Genomic DNA, 14,814 nt, shown 5'->3' on the forward strand with positions numbered 1-14,814 from the left:
CGCTTCATCTCTAACAGTGCAATGGCTCCCGGAAACTGTTTTTTAAGGTGGGAGAGAAAAAGAACTTTGTTTAGCTCTCATAAATTTGCTTTTTCAGACCACAAAAGAAACACACTGCCATGTTTTTGTTCGTTCATGGCACTTCACACTGGATTCTTTCCCTATCCTGGGCCTGTACGAAGCTGGATTGGCGGCTAGCCTGAAGCTAAAGGAAAGTGCTTGTTTGTGTAGAGTCGTAATATTTAATCAATATCTAAGCTGTGATTACTTTTGAATCAGTAATCAGAAAAAAAGAGGTTTAAGTAATGCTCCGTATTTACTCTGAAGTCCTGCACCAGCGTACAGAGGAAGTCCTTAGGAATGGTGACCAATCACAGTGGAGTGGGCGTGGCGGGAGGCGTACACAGAGGATGGCAAAGGTGAGTTTTCTGTGTTTCCACAGACCCACCAGAGCCCCAACCGCCGCCTGCATCGCCCCCGCCCCCCCCTCTTATTCCCTACTGTCACACCAGCCTGCGCTCCCCTTCCATGAACCAGTCTGCCATCCAGTCCCCCATCAAGCTGGCTTGCTCTCCCTGCCTCCCCTACCAGAAGCTTCCTTCTTCAACTGTTATTAACATTTCCATGTTTCCCACATTTTGTATTGTAAACTGTTTTCTTGTCTGTAACAACATCTACTGCACGTCTGTCCGTCCTGGGTGAGGGATCCTCCTCTGTTGCTCACCCTGAGGTTTCTCAGATTTTTCCCTGTTAAAAGGGTTTTCTATGGAGTTTTTCCTCAGTCGATGTGAGGGTCTAAGGGCAGAGGATGTTGTTGTGATGCCATGTGAAGCCCTTTGAGACAAACTGGTGGTGAAAACGGGCTCTACAAATAAAATTGCCTTGCCTTGCCTTTTACGTTACACAGAACATTTTCGTAGGATGCAGAAAATCCCAGGAAGAGCGACAGCGAGTGGCACAGCGCCCCAGAGACCCGCAGAGCTTCCCCTGTGGTCGGGGGTGTGTAGCTGCTCTACAGGAGTCCAAAATCAATGACAGAGTCCCGAAAATGAGTTTAACAGCTCCCCTTTAATCACTGGTAGGACATTTTCAGACCCAGATCCTGTCTCGGGTCTATTCCTAAATTAAATCGTTTTTTTTTTTTTTCCCCTCCACCTAAATTCTATCATCTTATCAAATTCCATCAGAATTCTTTTTTAACTTACTGAGTTTGTCTTACAACAGGTGAACCACACTGGCGACTCCGCCGAGTGGCAGACGAGACAGAGAAATGCAAACTGGTATAAGAAAGGAGAGGATAAGAGCGCGACTACTGTGAACCTACAGTTTGCGTCTCTAACTGTATTGCCGCGGACATGACTTGGCTATAAAAAGCTCAATTAAGTCAACATAGTGAAGCGTAGTTACAGAGAGGTGGGCTGGGCACCTTTCTGAAACAAATTCAATTGCAGCTCATTGTCTCAGTAACGATCACCAAAAATCAACAACCGGCCAAATTGTAGGTACACACAATTTAAGAAACTGCTTTGCTGGAAAGGCAGCAAACATTTTGCTATTTTCGTCCCTGAAAATACAGATGTGCTACATTCACAGGATGGACGGCTCACTCAGCTCTGCAGTACCCAGCTGATAGCAGCCGCTCCCACACGTTTACCTGCCCTCAAAACGCAGTTCCCCCAACTGTCAAGACCGCTCCTCGACGCCACGGCGACAAAACTGTCCTCGGCTTACAACCAACCACAACCGACGTGTCGCCGACGTCTTCAAAGCTGCTCCAAACCTTCTATTCAAAGTCAAATTATTCAAAAAATGTTTCAATGTGAATGCAAATGACTCCGTTAATGGTGACTCTTATCTTTCTCCGTCCTTGTGTGCTCAGTCTCCTGAAGGTAAACACGTGCGTCTGCAAATGGTTTCAGAGAGACGCTAGCCTTCAGGAGTCCAGGGGTGGCCAGATGTTTCAGCCCTGCTTTATTTATGCAATTCCGGTTATTCAATCCTGTGCTGGACCAGAGCTCCTCATCAGGATGGAAAAGCAAACAATCCCAGCAGCAATTTACTGCTTGTTGACATGCGAGCTTCCCATTAGCCACAGATCGCAACTGTAGCTTGAAAATGCATTCGGTTGCTCTTGCTAACTTGCAACAATCCTGGGGAGTGATGTTTCTGGATAATTTGCAGTTTTTCCTGAAAAGGCAATCTTGAAAATTGGCTGTCTAATAATTCTGCCATGCCGCCTCCTTCGTTGGCTCCTTTCTTGCTGCTCTCTCAACTCTTCCTTGCTGCTTTTCCCTCTTGCTCATTAACATTTTGAACGTTGTTGGGATATTGTTCCCCGGCACAACAAAATACAGCACGAGTGGCTAAAATCAAAGGAGTGCACACATCTACGTGAATTAGGGGTTCTGGCAGACACACACACACAAGCGAAATACATATTTAAAATGACAAATCTACCTGATACAATATTTTTTTTCCTCGATATTAAAACTTATATATTCCAAAAAAAAAAGTCTCTATCAATCAAGCATGATCATGTCAGATGATGGAGGAGCTGCATACGGCGAGAGTGTTCTGAACAAAACAAGACACAGCAATTACCAATGGAAGAGCTTAAAGTAAAGGTAGTGAAATTACCCTGAAAACAGCCCAGGGCTCATAGGCTTACAAGTTAAATGAACACTGACAGTTTTATTGAGCAAGAATAAATTAGATCATCTTTGCTTTGTACAAAAATTCTGAGTGGAGGAGCGCACGGGCAAAAGTTAAGTAATCACCCTAGGCTGGAGCAACCTTGCAATATTAACTTCCATCTTGGAAAAATAGTGACATAAAATAATCATTTACACAGGAGGATACGTCCATATGCAACTGTAGGTTCTGCTACAGTATAATTCATGTCACTTGTCATGCAAATTCAGAGAATTAATCGCCTGAACAAGTTCAGTGGCGGATCAAAGGTTTGCTGATAAATCTTATCATGACTGACAGATGTTGTGGGATGAACACACAGACTCGTCCCATCACGGGCTGTCTGTGAAACATCACCGAGACCTGCTCCTGTGACGAGAGATTGATGTCTTCATGATTTTTGTTAGCGATAGAGAATGCAGGGATGCTATCCTGAGGGAGGAAAATCTCTGCGCGGCTCATATGTAGAGAGTCAGCATGCATAAAAGGAAATAATCTGTTGTCAGAAGATGCATAGCCCACACAATCCTCCCTTACTCCCATCTGCACAGCTTCAGCCAATCCAGAGTGACGTCAGTGTGCAGATTAGAGCCCCCCCCCCCCTTCCTTTTCCCATCTCTTCCTTTTTTTTTTTAGGTCTAATCTGGACTGTTCATAGAACCTCTGCGATGCTGCATTCACTGCCTGTAAGATGGCTTTGAATAACTGTTGACATTGGAAACCCAAAGCTTCAAGCTACAAAAGCCAAAGCATATCTAGAGTTGCACACTCAGATTAGAGGAAAGTGTTAAATCAGATTTAAATTAAAAGACATACAATATATTAAAGGGCCAAATAACATGGATGTACCAAAGGTTACTAGTCAGAATAATGAACTGGAGCAGCAACACGGAGCTCTAGTTTTTCGCGGCAGGTTTATTTTTATGTCCTCACAGCGTGACGGTGCACCCCTCCAGGCATTTAAAATTTAAAATGACACAAACTCCCAAGAACTGTCACCGTTTGTGCTTCAGGGAAGGCTGAATAAAGGAGGACGGTGTAACAGCTTAAAAATCCCGCTCCGCCCCGCTGACGTGATGCACCCCAGACAGAACTGCTGTAGGTCAGACGGAAGATGTGGAGGGACAAGTGTGCGTCTCACAGTGAGACTGAGAGTAAAGATGACATTTTAGTACTTCACTCAGTACAATTTAAGAGCATCGGCTGATACCAGGATTATTTATTCATTTCCTCAAAAATTCAATATCGTATGGCTCTAATCTGCGCGTGTGGTTTCCCTCCCGACTGTTTTCTATCCATGTGCTGACAACTTGAGCTTTTTTTTCCCCCTCCTCCTCCTCCTCCTTTTTCTACCTGGTCTGTCAGGTCCGGGGTCACTGGTTCCCTAGCCTTCAAACCGACCTCTCACTGATGCAATAAAAAGAGCACGCGAGTGGAGAACTCGCCGTCTTTGCTCTCGGCTTCTCATCTCTGCCTGAGCTGTTGTTGCACTGTTCTCAGGAACATCGTTAAAGAGTAGAAGCAGGTTTGTGGTGGGATGCTGAGGATGATCGGTGAGTTTCGAGGGAACTTTATTCATTCGTAGTCGACTTTCGTTCAGGTTTATTGGTTGGAGCCACCTCTCTATTTGTTTTGGAGAAGTGAGTTATAGGTCTTTTGTTTTTGTTTTTATTTCCAGAGGTAGAAATTAATCAGGTCGAGTTTTGGTACATTGATTTTCTTCGTCTGGTACAACCACTTTGTTCAATTTTAAAAAATCTAGTGTTTTTATATTGGGCAGTGTTTTTCATTCCTACTTCTCTCTACGGTTTTGGCTCTTTTGTTGGAATATCTGTTTTCTTCTAGTTTCAGCTGTTACATAATGCCGTAAAATGCCAGGTGTTTGTTTTAATTACTCCCACCGACATAAATGAGACCCAAAATATCAGACACCCATCAGAGCTACTGAATAATTTTACTTCAGTTTGCTCAAGTACTCAAAAAGCAAACTGCCAAGGATCAAAAAGTTAGTGGAGAGAAAAAAGAATCACCTGCATACAGTGTGAAGCTTCAGTGCCCTGCGATAAACCATGAATGCAGAGATACTGGGGGTCTAAGTGTCATGTGTAGTATATAAGACACTTCTCTAAGTTTTTCATAAGGAGGCTAATATTGGGACAAAGCGACAGAGCAATTGCTATTACTCAGCAGCCATGTTTGAACGCGATAAGCAAAATCGCATAATCCACATTAGCTTGTAGGAAACAGTGAGGGAAGAATGTGGTAAAAGTGCTGATAAAGCCTGTTAAGATGTCCCTGCTTATGCTGCATAAAGATGAGATTTTTCATATTAAAATACTACATCCACTAAAACTAAATCGCAGATAAAATGGGAACATAATGACACTTTGACAATGCTGTGTGATCACCAACAGAAATGCCATACTTTTCTACAAGTAACCAGTCTTGTGAGACCGCGCCGCACTCTTTTTTTTTTTGTATCTCTGCAAACCACCAGCTGCTGAGGCAATCAGAGTTGCTTCGAACTCCCACACAAGTCAAAGACATCAGAGTGGAAGCTTACATCTGTGTATGAAGGACTTGAGGGGTAGAAACGGAAGTTACTGCACTGTTTGAACTTCCTTGCCCTGAGCTTCAAGTTGTCTCCACTAATCACGGGTTTTATCATTTGATCATTCCGAGTCTCACTGCTCGCAAAAAGCAAATGTATTTCGGCAAAGGAAAATTATTTTATCCATTGATTCTCCACTCTCTGTGCAGGAGGCTTTTGTGGAGGCAGTGAGGGAGAACAGATTTGTCATGATGGCTACGGATTCTGTTGTTTGCACTGTCACAGACATAGAGTACCCCCCCCCCCCCCCCCCCCCGTGGCTGACCCTAAATGCTGAGGCAACAACATGAATGCAAATACTATATTTGAAGAGGCTGCTTATAAAATATGTTAATGGATTCCTAATGACGAGCAAACACTGCACCTTAGCTTGTCCAAAATGTCAATGTTAGGGTTTGGTTTCACACATTTACCAGGAAGGCAGTTAGCTGGCATGTATGCTAATGCTCCGAATATGTTATTTTCTCACATGTGCCTTATCACTGTCTCAGACATTTCAAGGTGTCACGCTCTTGGGATGGGTTCCTTGGATGAAAGAAAGTAAAAGCCAGAATTTCTTTCAAGATCATCACCCGCGCGTCAGTGAGAGAAGCCTAAACCTGCTTAGGAGCCGCCTGTAGTTCAAGTTCTGTTTGACAAGTTTATTCAGCCCCTTTGTGAGACAGCACAATAGGATTTCCATTTTTTTTTTTTAAAAAAGGAGGAAATTTGACAGCTCAACAGGAATGTCAGGAAACGATGTTCTGGTTGTTCTAGATAACCACAGCTCTACGTGGACTGGCTTGTGAGTCCACAGTAAAATCAGGAGTAAAACTCGTATCAAAAAAAAAGGATGACTGCAGACTGGTTTGTGTTAAAAAAAAAAAAAACACAAAAAAAGTTTCCTGAAAGTGTGTCTGAGACCTAACCTGACAAACATCTTGCCCTGTGACCATAAAAGCCCTTCCAGATCATCCATGAGTCCCTGTAGACATTTGAAGCAAATTTGAAGAAATTCCCTCAAGGCGTTCCTTAGATAACAATGGTGGTCGTGGTTGATGCACAGTCACAAAGCCTGGGCGATGACGGGTCAAAGGTGCGTCTGAATCGCAGTAGCTGTACTTACGAATTACTACGATCTCCATGTCCTGCCTTCGCCTAAGCTCCCAGGAGGGGGAACCAGGAGTAGGAGCTAGGGATCCTCTTCAGCTCCCTATAGCTTTGCATTTCCTATATTAAAGCTACTTTAGAGTGGTCCAATCAAACCTGAAGGATTTAATCAAATCCCTCCCGCATTTACATTCTGCCCAAATACCCGGTTTCACTCTGAAATCTGTCACATTACAGAAGTTAAAGATGCTCTTGAAGCAGTTACTGTAAAGCCTCGCTACTTCCTAATCAACCTTAAAAATCCCTTAAATTCCTGCAGGAACCACGACACCTTTTCTTTCTTTTGTGGTCATTTTGATTTTTCAGTCAAATCTATTTCATTATTTTGCTATATATATATATATATATATATATAAAAAGCTGGCTGAAGCCTTTCAACAAAAGCAACCATTTCTGGGTCACTGACCTGTTTCAAGTGTTAATATGACTCTTTTTATCACATTAAATGTAATTTCAAGCTACAAAAGATCCAGACTCGACGGTGAGCATAACAAAAATTGTATTCTGATTGAAGGTGATCCCTGTAGGAGACAACTGGAAGTCACACACAGTACCTAGCGTGATGACTACTGGAGGGAAAATTTGATTCTCGGTTTTATTTCTCGCTCTTTGTCAAGCTGTGAGGACGCTAGTCTCTTCGCATAGTTTTGTTTTGCTCCTATTTTGTGCCCTTAACTAGTCCGATAAGAGACTTGTGGCAGTTCTGTGTCGCTGCACTATGTGACACTTCATCCAAATGAGCCACACTCCTATTATTTGATTAAGTAAATTGTCTGAACACAATTAATTATTTTATTTATCTCCAACTGCAGCCACCGCAGTATTTCTGCTAGTGGACTGTCACATTATACATATCAGTAGAATACATAATGGAGTTTAAAGACGAATGAGGTCACAGCAGCTGCAGAGCTCCACAGGATCCAGCAGGATCACGTGGAAAACTACGAGTCTGATTTTAACCTTTAACAGACTTGGTAAAGAGCCAAGGAGGATCACGTGAAATTCAGCGGCAGATTAGCCACAGCGCCACCTGGCGGCAACAGGGGTCCACTGGGTTTTTACACTTTGTCCTGGTGGGTCCACCAGATCTTTCTTAAACTTGTGTCAGAAACGCCTCAGGAACTCGGTGATGGCTCACAGTGAAGACTGAGGTTTTGTTACCATGACAAGGAGGCCAATTTTGTATTTTGTCATAGAACACAAAACAGCTGTAACGACTCCTCGTGGTCAGATCTTTCCCAGACTTAACACGTTTGATGAGAGTCCTGGCCTGAAAAGACCTGCCAGCTGAATTTAAGTCACAGCGCCACCTAGTGGTTACAGGAAGCGAGCCTGATGTAACAAACACTTGATTTACATTAAAAAATTGCACCACGTTGTCATCACTTGATGCACAGCGAGATAGTGTATCGTGTCTGCTGCTGCAGCACCACCTAGTGGATGCAGGAAGTGATATTTTCACCACAGTACATCACTAGTCCATTCCTTCTTGCAAAATCCAGATATTATAAAGTTTCACCGCCCTCTCACTCAAGGGACGAGACACATTACAACATGCACAAGGGTGCGAGCGTCCGCTCATCATTGTTTGCAACCTTAACACAGGGCCACAACACCCAGGGGCCGGATGTTCTGCTTAGCGGTGGTAGCACTGCTGTGAGTTTCTAGACTGTAATAACGCCTCCTTTGCTTCTGTTCTTAAACTCTTACAGCCACAACAGTGTTGCATGGTGCAGTTTAAATCTGTTCACTCTCATGCTGAGTATCCCTTTGACCTATGACAGAGTGAACATGAGCCCATGAGTGTCCTCATCAGTGTAATATTACCATCAGATTCCCTCAGAAGCAAATTACTACTGTCGACTGTCCCATTTTCTGATCTACATAAAACCAGAGCGCCTTGTACTTTACTGCGTTGCTCTTTGAACCCACGTGCAGCTGTTCAGACCTCAAGCGTTTCCCACCCTCTGCTGGCACAAGGACAAGGACACACAAGGACTGCACATAAAAAAACCACTGATCAGCCACAACAATAAAAGCACTGGTCTTCCACTCAGCACCAAAACACTCAAGACATCTGTAGGAGTCCCACTGAGCTCTACCTGGCACTGAGATGTTGGGAGCAGATCGCTTCAATCCTGCGATTCACGAGGTTTGGCCTCCGTGGACCAGACTGGGATTCTGATTCAGATGTTGGGACTTTGAAGGACAAATGTACACCTTGACCTCTTTGTCCCTGACCCGAGCATGACCCTGCACCCTGAGGGTTCTGATCAGAAGTGGACAGTCCCGGTGTGAACACACACGATGGAGCTAAGCTAAGAGAATACACCCAGAGGTGTTTGGGTCACAACAGTCCAGTCCAAATAGCAGTGTGAACACAAGTGTGTCACACTGACTTGAACTGTTGATTAGAATGCTAACAGAGGCATATGACTATTACTACACAACATCTGATGGTTTTGAAAAGCACGTGAAACATCATGGGTGGTTTGGTTTGCCAGGAAAGCACCAAGAAATAGACTTGGGTCGATATCACTTGACTGTTCAGTTGAAAGACGCTGTAGTTCAGCCAGCAGCTAACGTACATCAACAATCAACCTGAAAATAAAATGTCAGTATTCTAAATGAATGAATGACGGTCTCCACGATCCACGACATGATAGCAAACAACGCCCGTCCAGCTGGCGTGCGTGCTATGTTTCATTTCTCCATGATATGAGCCATCTAGCTACATGTGCTGCCTCTGATAAAATCAACTGTCAACTGCGAACAGAAATATTGCAGGTGTATATTTGAATTTATATCAGGGAAGCAAGAAGGGACCCAGGAGACCTGAGAGAAGCACGTGGAGAGGAGTTTGAAAGCCAGGGTGGGATCGGGTCTCTCAGGGAACATCTTACTGCCATGACGAGGCACATTTGGGCTACAACAATGATGGTTGGCGTTTCGTAGCCGACGACGGTCAGCTGCACCTTCAGACCGGTGCAACGCACTACTATCAAAGCCAGCTTTCGCATTTTCAGCTGTTTGTTCTAGAGTAGCTCTTCCGTGACATCAAACCAGGCTAGCCTTTATTTTCAGTGACCCTTGGGTGCCTGTGACACTGTCGCCATTTCTTATACTCCCTTTGACAACCTTGTGTCGCCATTAGCCACTGCATCCCAGGAACTCCCGCAAAAGACTCTTGACCCTTGTCAAAGTCACTCAGATCCTCACAGGTGTCCATTTTTCTTGCTGCCAACACATAAAATTCAGTAAGAGGCTGTTCATTTGATGCCTAATATAGCCCACCTTTGACAGGCGCTATTCTAAAAAAGCTAATCAATGTGATGCACTAACAATTTCAGCGGTTTTATCAGTTTGTTTACCTTAAATCACTGCTACACTCATCGGGAAAACATTAGAGCAAGCTAGCCTCTATGCAGTAAATATGAGTATGTCAACAGGTATGAGACTACAGAGGAGGGGGGATATTACTCATGTGGCTTTCAAGAAAAGCATTATGCTGAATGAGAATTGTGCAGACGGACATTAGTAACATTACTGTGAGGCTTTCCATTTATTCACAGCTTTGACTAACAAGACGAAGCATCAGATACAGTATTACCTATAATTTGATTCAGATTAGGTCAGAGTGAGGTTTTAAGGCGGCCAAGGCCAGAGTACGAATGACTAAAAACTGAAAACGGACTTCTGCTATCAGAGAACAGGATTCAAAAAGCTACCATTGCACATAATTTCAATTTCTTAGCACTCTTGTTAGAGTTCTCCATCTCTTAAAGAGATTTGAGGATTTGTTCTTACTGAAATAGAACCCTAATATAGCTAGTAATACTACCTTGCCCTAACTTATGAAAGAGGGTGTGAGTGAGGTTTATATAGACAAAAAAAAAAAAAATCCCTGCAGGAGATTTATGTGTATAAAAAAAAAAACAACCACTCCAATTACCCAACAAAATCAGAACGAGGAACACATGGGAGAAGAGTACATATCTCCTCAAGCTGAAACCCCAAAGAAAGATTTGACCAATTAAATTAATGGATGTCAGCTATATGATGTTTCCCCAACGAGGAAGTCGTACATCAAAGCTGATAGTGGCTTTAAAAAAAAAAAGACGAAAAAAAAGAAAAGAAAAAGCGAACAAGTTAAAAGCAGAAATTGTTGAAACAGAAGAAGCTGCCGCTGGTTGCTTTTGCAGACTGAAGAATCAGTATGGATTCTCACAAACACGGGTCAGCCGAGTGTATACTCAGGCAGATAGACATATTATCTAAGATTTATTTGTTTATGGAGCTTAAAAGAGCAGTGCACATTCAGGATTTTATCTACATTTCTTTTAAAAGTCTGCTGCTGTTCTGGGTCTTTTCACCTTCTGTCAAAATTCTCACATCAGAGCAGGCTGAGGGTGTTCTCACATTTCACACTTTGACCTGATTGGTGCTACCCTAGTTTGATTTAATGATGATGATGATGATGGTGATGATTCCCTTGGGTGATCTGAAAAGTTAAAGAGGCCACATGACGCTCTCTTTCAGTTCATACTTTTATATTGGGTGTCTGCTACAACAGGTTTTACATACTTAATTTCCTCAGACTCTCCTCCGTGGACTCTCTGTCCCAAATTCTCCATTTTAGCTCCACCTCCTCTTGAAGGCCAAGTCTGCTCTGATCGGTCAGTTCACACGGGTTCAAACAAGCACCGTCACCGCTCTACCAACCACGTGTGCATAACCAACATCAGCACAGTGACCCCATCTATACCACACCTTCACCTGCGCGCGTCAGAGAACCAGTCCCGTTTAACGCTTGGCCTCACTCACCGGTCCCATGCTTACGTGACCACGTCCCGCAGCCTGCTGAAGCAGGAACTTTAGCCAACACGCTCACACAAAGTGAGAGAGTGCAACGTTAAAATAAACATTAAAAGGGATAAAGCGCGGTAAATCGAGCAGTAATTACTTGACTTCAAACTCCTCTGATGAGATCTGTTACGAGATTAATTGGTAGGCTATCCTTGTACCGTCCACATCCTTCTTTCTTTTTTACCCTTTTATTTAACCAGGGAAGTCATTAAGAAGAAATTATTATTTACAATGACAGCCTGGCGAAAGGCAAAGCCTCTTAGGGGCTAAAAAGGAATATCGTATAGCAAGAGCAGACTGTGAGCTAGCTGGAGGCTCTGCTGGCTTACATATTGATGGAGATAAGTCACGTAAGTAAAGGCTGGAGCAGAACCAAGTCATTTCAGGCAGTCCAGGAGCAGCGTTTTCTCTGGGAGACACACCTCCCTCCCTCTACTTTGGGATTTTGCAGATCTTTTACATGCACCCGTACAACATACAAGAAAAATGGGAAAACTCCAAAAGCATACGGCCCCCTCTGAAAAGATCTTCTCTGGATTTCAGCCACTGCTGTTGAATTGTCTGTCAAATGGATTTGCTTCCTTCCCATATGAATGTTTGACCTAGTAAGCACTCTGGTGGGATCAATCTTCAAAATGGTGTGTGTGAGTGTGTGTGTGTGTGTGTGTGTCCACTGATGCTGCAAAAAAGAAGTCAATCAGATGAAACAGGTGCACTGGAGGCTGAGGAAGCAGCTTTTGAGCGTGGACAGATGTGTCGATGCTTTGGAAACGATACAGCTGCATATTTCAGCGGCGCAAGAGTAGGTTATCCACACAAAAGCATTTATTGTTCGGTTTTATTTGAACGTTGTGTGTCTGAGGGCTAAGACCTTCACTGAAACTCATCTGCTAAATAAATATACACCTGTATAGATATACATATACACACATATGTGCATGCAGCAAACAAGGCAGCACATATGTGGACCGCTATCGAGAAGGTGACTCTTTGACACGCTCGACAGCCCCGCGTCAACCCTGAGCCACTAACTGGCCTGCGAGAGGCTAACTTGTGGCCAAAGCTGCATCAAAGCAGTCCAAAAGAGGAGCGCGATCTGCCAGACAGCAAAGGTGCATGGACTGCAGAGTTGTACTCTAAAATTACATACCCTACTTTACTGCATCATTTCTCAAAATATCGCTGACTTGAAAGAAAATGTCAGGGGAAATGATAAAGTGGCTTTAATTGAATGTGATATGGAGGGGACAGCAGCCATCAGCTTATGCTGCTTGGAGAAAATAACAATCAAGTCCATGGAACAAATGTATTTCCTTGAGCTAACTGGCTCAGATCTTGTCGGTTTAAGGTTGAATTCTCTCTGTTTGTTCTCGCGCCGATCAGCTACTGCTCGACAAACCTCCTCTAGTGACATGTAGTGAAAAAAACCAACATAATCTCACCTGTTGTGACTGTCAGCCATGAGAAGATTGCACCACTGAGGCAGCCTTAAATACTTCACATAGTGCAGGGGGCCTGTGAGCAGTTCACTGCCATCAGTGCAATGCTTACCCAGAGGCATTTCATCACTTAACAAGCCCAAATAACATAATGATTTCCTATATGGGTTAGCAAAGGTCAGAGGCACTTCAAAACAACAGGAGCCGCCGCTTGCAGCACAGGTCAGGGGTGAGTTTGAGAGTCGCTGCCTCAAGTTGTAGCCGAGTGAACTTTCTTTTGTTACCAGTCAACAATACAATAATCTTTATTCCTCAGTAAGGTGTAGTAGCTCTGTGAAAGGCTGCAGGACCATCCCGGAGCTCCACACTAGTGCCAGCAAGGCTCTTATATTTTATAAATGTTTGTCGCTGAATCCCTAACAAAAAATGAGGAGAGAGAGAGAGAGAGAGAGAGAGAGAGAGAGAGAGAGAGAGAGAGAGCCCAGCAGCCTGATGATTACTTCCAATATTCAAATCCAGCATCAGCCTTTCAGAGCTGTACCTGGTAGCACAGGAGAGCGTGATCTGATGTCTGTATTAGAATAACAAAAATTAAAATGAAAAAAGAAGCACTTTTTTTTTTTTGAAGGGAAGGCGCAGGCCTGATATCTGTTGAGCTCCAGTGGAACGTCTGGTGGCCTGCGTGCATTCACCACGACTGTGCGCTCCGGCGATGCTCACAAGTAAGTTCCACTGCCATGCATACTGGTCGTGATAGTCACTGCAGAAGCAACGCTACACATCCAGGCCTCCTTGCATTTTTGTGTGTGTGTTTTTTTTGTTTTTGTTTGTTTGTCATTCAACCCGAGATCTGCGAGAGGAACCGAGCGGAAACCCCCGTCCGTTATTTGTTGATTTCCTCTTTCGGGGGGTGACTTGGTGGCACAGAAATGGGAAAGTTGGCGTGAGGCAGACACGGCACAGATCGCCTCCATCCGGCTGTCCCCTCAACAACGGCTGCTGAGCGCTGCACATGTGAAATCACTCAACTCGGCTATTGTTACACCTCACGCACGGATGGAGGTTCTGCCAGAGGTTCTGCCGACTGCGTGAATCGTCCAACACGCACACACACGCACAAACACACAAATATGATATGACACGGTGAGACTTACCGACGGCTAAATCCAGTAGATCCGCGCACAGGAGCAAGCACAGCGAGAAGACGGTCATCTTTCCCTTTTTTGGCAATAAATCCCAAACTCCATCCGCGTTTACATGCTCTCCGGTTTTCGGCTGTGTAGTCCCCACCATTCCAGAGGTGTGCGATGGAAAGGTGCCCCCAAACTATTCATGATGCAGCTCAAGTCGAGGTGGAGGAATCGGGAGAAGTTGGCTGTGAATACGACATTCAGAGAGCCGAAAAATCGAGCGTCGGGGATGAAAAAAGAAAAAAAAATGGTTTGCGATTACACTGAAACAAGCCAATGGTTTTTTTTTGGTTTGGGTTTTTTTTGTGTTGTTTTTTTTTCCCTCCTCCTCCCGGTTTAAACAATAGGTATCTGAGCTGAGCTGAGCCGCGGAGCAGTGGCAGGCTATGGAATAAAAGGTTTGGATGAAAAATCCCCCCTCTCTCTCTCTCTCTCTCTCTCTCTCTCTCTCTCTCTCTCTCTCTCTCCCCCGCCCTCCAGACAGACGCACAGTCATTTCTGATCACTCGCTCTTTTATTTCACACAATTTTCCTTAATCCCACCCTGGATTCAGACCCCTCTAATTCTGCCCCTTAAGCCGATTTTATTTCTGTTTGATTTTTTTTTTTCCTTCTTGTAAAAACGGGGTTTAAAGGTCCTTATGCTCCGTGTGCTAAAGCTACATGCCCTGTAACAATTGCAAGAACACAACAATTAAACACTTCCAACAAAAAAAAACAAAAAAGACAACACATTACAATTCCTGTTTATCACCTGGTCATCGCAAATGCGGTTGTAACGGACGATTTACCGCCGTATCGTTCAGTAGAAGACATCAAATGAATTTATTCTGCTGATAGAAATTTGCTCTTTGTTCACAAGCCAAGT

At 43.9% G+C, this 14,814-nt stretch overlaps 1 protein-coding gene across 2 annotated transcripts in view; it reads right to left on the bottom strand.

The window, feature by feature from the left end:
* igsf21a (immunoglobin superfamily, member 21a) overlaps window positions 1-14,336 on the bottom strand; it is a 184,424-nt gene extending 170,088 nt beyond the window's left edge. For both annotated transcript variants that reach the window (XM_086200105.1, XM_086200104.1), the window contains exon 1: window positions 13,911-14,336. In XM_086200105.1, the coding sequence (XP_086056231.1) occupies window positions 13,911-14,049 (139 nt within the window). In that variant the 5' untranslated portion in view covers window positions 14,050-14,336. The remainder of the gene's footprint in view (window positions 1-13,910) is intronic.
* Window positions 14,337-14,814: the final 478 nt, after the last annotated feature.

The sequence above is a fragment of the Aulostomus chinensis genome, chromosome 3 (assembly GCF_037954235.1).
Source record: "Aulostomus chinensis isolate RoL2024-O1b breed Wild chromosome 3, RoL_Achi_v1.0, whole genome shotgun sequence".
Taxonomy (NCBI): domain Eukaryota; kingdom Metazoa; phylum Chordata; class Actinopteri; order Syngnathiformes; family Aulostomidae; genus Aulostomus; species Aulostomus chinensis.